General features: G+C 39.2%; 1 protein-coding gene across 1 annotated transcript; it reads left to right on the top strand.

The window, feature by feature from the left end:
* Nucleotides 1–1,352: 1,352 nt before the first annotated feature.
* On the top strand, nucleotides 1,353–3,714 carry LOC106700409 (uncharacterized; the record flags this gene model as incomplete). Its single annotated transcript, NM_001316906.1, is given in 11 exon segments — nucleotides 1,353–1,461; nucleotides 1,594–1,697; nucleotides 1,774–2,046; nucleotides 2,250–2,343; nucleotides 2,427–2,494; nucleotides 2,590–2,814; nucleotides 2,911–2,976; nucleotides 3,058–3,189; nucleotides 3,279–3,341; nucleotides 3,428–3,466; nucleotides 3,610–3,714. Coding segments are annotated over 11 exon segments (1,278 nt in total), but the record flags the coding sequence as incomplete, so codon positions are not given.
* Nucleotides 3,715–4,322: the final 608 nt, after the last annotated feature.

The following is a 4,322-nucleotide window of genomic DNA, read 5'->3' on the forward strand; positions in this document are numbered from 1 at the left end:
CGTGCTCGTAGCTCGTGCTCGTAGCTCGTGCTCGTAGCTCGTGCTCGTAGCTCGTGCTCGTAGCTCGTGCTCGTAGCTCGTGCTGTTAACTGCTATGTTTTACGGTTGTTTGATTTTTACAAAATGTCTAAATTAAAAGAAGACGGAGAGTATATAGTTGTGTTTAATGTTATTTTCCTCAATTAGAAAAAGGCACACCTAAAAGACAACAGCTGCTTATTCACTTATAATCACAGATTTCATTGGTGCTTATACAGTGAACCCGCTAGTGATGTGTCGGTCGCGAACGATCCGGCTCTAAGAGCCGGCTCTTTGAAGTGAACGATTGGAACCAGCTCCACAATGGGAGCCGTTTTAGGATCCTATTTGGGAGCCGGGTTTTTTTCTACAGTATATCGCTGTCTCTCCGCCTCCCTGTCGTTGTGCTTGTGCTCTGAAAGTGCCAGAGCCGATAGTTTTTCCCCACGTCTTTGTGTTTTTTTTTTGTCCTGCCGTGCCTCGCTGTGTCTGCTTAGCGGTTTTTTTTTAGCAGTTTTTTTAACAGTTCATTGTGTACTGTGTCCTGATTTGCTAAACAATCTCCGCGCTTCTTCTCTACCTGCGCGCCAATAACGTTACAGTATTTAAATATACGTAATACAGCTTGGCAAATTATTATGAATGTTTTTGCCCAGAAGAAAAAAAAGAGCGACAACTATTGATAAGTATGTTCTTCTATCGAAAAAAACACACCTGCACCACAGACTTCAGAAGAAAAAGACACTAGAGAGCGGATTCAGGTCGCAGCTTCACAGTCAGAGGCACAGTGAAATACACGAGTCACAATTTGTATTACTGTACTTTGTATTGATGATTAAAATTATTATTTTACTGTAGTTATTTTTAAGAAAGCGTTATATTTGTTGTAAAATGGGCCTGAAAACAGGTTTTGTTTGTTGGTTTCAATGTAGGGTCTTTAATTATGCTACATAATAATTAAAAAAAAATAAAGGTAACTACTCCACGGATTTCGCATATCATGGGTTCTTTTCACAATGCAACAACTGTGAAAAACGATGGTTAACACATATTATTTGTAAAGTGCCTTTTAGCAACAAGGCATTTGAAAGTGTTTTGCATCATTAAAACACAAAATTGCAATGTAATAGTACACACAGTCAACACATTACATTTTGCACATCAGATTACTGATTAATATTTTATGATTAAGCCTGTTCGCAGGTTTTAGTTATAATTACTGAAGCTGTGCATTGAGTCTTGATTGTATGTATGTATATATATAACTGTTTAATATTTATATTGTTGTAATTATCTATATTCATAGTACTGAATTATTTCATGTCAAAATGTAGATGCCTCGAGGAAAGTCCCATCGTCGATCGGAAGCTGCAAAAAGGAGAGTAGAGGCAGTCCGGCTCGAACGAGTTGGGATACCCAAGGCCTCCAGCGACTTTGAACCACGTCAGTGTTAAATTTAATTACATTTCTTTAAATTTTATGTCATATTTCTATGTCAAATGAAATATCCAGAGTGCATAGTGCATATTTCTTTAAATAATTTGTATTTCTTTTTGGATTTTTGTTATTTTTTAGAGCGTGGCACAGGCGTGCGGCACGCTGTGCGAAAATGGCCAGTTAGTGAAGTGACTAATCACTGTCACAAGCTGGTCGTTCCAGAGGGATTGCCCAATAAGAAAGTAAGTAAAATGAGCAATGATTTCAAATAGAATATGTAGGCATAAATCTTATCTTGCTGTGTTTTTTCTATTTTAGTTTGTTCTTCTGATTGGTGCGTCCCACTTGCGCTCTTTTGTGGACGGCATTGTTGAGATGGCAAGCGGCTGCTTGCAATTTGGATTTATTTCGACTCCTGGTGCTCACGCAGCCGACCTGCGTCTCGAGGTGTTGAATGCCGTCGTACCTCGAGAGCCTGACGCTGTCTGCATCATGGCTCCATCAAACAACCTTACGGCCAGTCGTCACCCAGAAGAAGCCGGACAGGAATTTGAGCGGTACCTATTGGCTGTCTGTTCTCGTTGGCCTAAGGTAATAACAATGGTTGATTTAAAGTGGTTCTTAATGCTGGTTCACAGAGTGCTGCCCTGCATGTTTTAGGTATTTGCCTTCAGAGACACATCTAAAGCATGCAGAGCAATGGTCACTGAGGACTGGGATGGAGGAACACATAAATATCAATTTCTTAATAGGTTCATGGGCAATATAAATGTCTAAATATGTTATTTTTGTAGGTTTTTTGTACCGGCTTCGTCCCCCGCCTGACTGAGTCCAGAGAGAAGCAGGAGTGGTTCCAGCAGGAATTCCACCGCAGGTCGGCAAAGCTAGGTATGTATTAAAATATTTCTCATTATGTTCTTTTTTTGGTGAATGTTTGAAAATTTCTTTTCATTTTATCATGATGTTTTTAGGGATTCGGTACTATCCAATCGCTGACAACTTTCCTCTGGGCCGTCGCCATCTGTGGTGTCCTGATGGCGTGAGTAAATGTTAATTTTAAACACAGTAAGGAAAAATTTTGAATTTATATGAAATATTAATTTTATCTCTGATGATTACTGTTAATATGTGCAGATCCACTTGAGCGACAGCCACGGGATGCAGATCCTCAAAGAACTGATTTGGATGTTTTCCTATCAGTTCCTGGAGTTGTCAGCACCAAAGCCACTGGTGCAAAGTCCGGCAACTCCTCCTTACAAACCGAGGTTTGCGCCCCGTGTTGTGGTTAAGGGACAGGAACGTTCTCGTCCTTCTTCTCCTCTCCCTACCGAATGGACGCTCGTGAGATCCGGCAGGAAGGTATGAGTTTTTTATTTTTGCTTGCAGTGGAAGGAAGATGTTTGTTTAACTATTGCTAGTCATCCCAAAAATCTTATATGTCATCTACCTTTGCAGAGGAACCTCTCGGGAGAATCCGACTGTTTATCTGATTCACCCAAGAAAAGAGTGGTTCATCACCAGGTGCGTGAAGCTTGCAGCTCTGTATAAGATGTAATTTTCAATGTCACTGGTATCTTAATAATTAATATGTTGGTCTTATAGCGGGACGACACTCCTGTGGCTTTATCGGAGTGTGCCATCCCGTCCAATCCTGTCCGTTTCTCACCCGCTATCTTGGTGGCCATGGAAACAGTCTCTCCATCGGCCGTTCCAGATGTTCGCACAGGCACCGAGGTAATTAGCAGAATGCTGCAACTATTAACAGTGTCATTATTTGCTTTTATATATAACATGAATCTGCAATGTTGTTTGCGATATTACAGACAAAGCCTGTGGAACATCAAAAAAAAACAGCTGTCTCAAAGTCTAGGCGCACGAGACAGAAAGTTTGTAAAAGCATAACCTAATTAATTATTTTTAGTTCAGATGATTTTATGTTATTTAACTGTTCTTTTCTTCGTTTCTCCTTTAGGTTTCTCCTGTATCTTGTGTAACTCCTGCTACTAACACTGTAAGTGTTTTGCACATTAAAGTTAAAAGTGTAATGAATGTTGAACAGTGTCAAGTGTTTTATTGAAAACATTTGACATTGTATCTTTGTTGATCTTGTGCAAAATCAGCTTATTGTTATGTTTTTGTGTCATTTATTTGTAGGTTGTGCTTAAGTTGCCCAGGTTGCTGGTGTCTGATGCTCGTCCTGCTTGTCCTCGTGACTCTCCTGCTTCGGGACCTGCCTGTCGCTTGGAGGTTCCTTCTGGCCAGGGGGTAATGTGTCCTTCAGTGTGTATTAATAAAAAATGTTGTCTGAGTGTTGTTCCTTTCATTCTACAATTTTCATAACATAAATCAGATTCTCTTCCAAATTATTGTCATTGGCTTATGTAATAAATCTGTTGTGCATAAAAAGGAATCAATTTGCAGTCAGGAGAGATTGAAACGTTAAATGTAGATATTTTTCAAGGTCTCCCTTCTGAAGCTGCTATGCCCAACCCGAGATTAGCGGAAGAGGATGGATGGATGTCTTTTTCAGGGACATATTGGACTAAAAGTAACAATTGAGGCTCAAGCAATTAATTAGATTGCTCACAATGAATCAATTTCTGAAGTAATTAACTAATTTAGTAATCATGAACTGGACTATTTTGGGTCAAAAAAGGCCATTTGCTATAAAGTCAAAAGATTTAAAAGAGTAATTTAGGAGAAATTGTATTGAAAACATTTTTTCCATTTAAAATTAAACAATAATTTCTCTGTAAGCTTTGTAATGTACTTTTTACTAATATACTAATAACTTTTTGGGAAGAGAATGGGACTGTGTGATTTACTACAGCAGAGTTAGACTGAGGGCAATTTCAAGTTTCCTGTAA

Source organism: Xiphophorus maculatus, unplaced genomic scaffold (genome assembly GCF_002775205.1).
Source record: "Xiphophorus maculatus strain JP 163 A unplaced genomic scaffold, X_maculatus-5.0-male Unplaced_Scaffold_BN000197F, whole genome shotgun sequence".
Classification (NCBI taxonomy): Eukaryota; Metazoa; Chordata; class Actinopteri; order Cyprinodontiformes; family Poeciliidae; genus Xiphophorus; species Xiphophorus maculatus.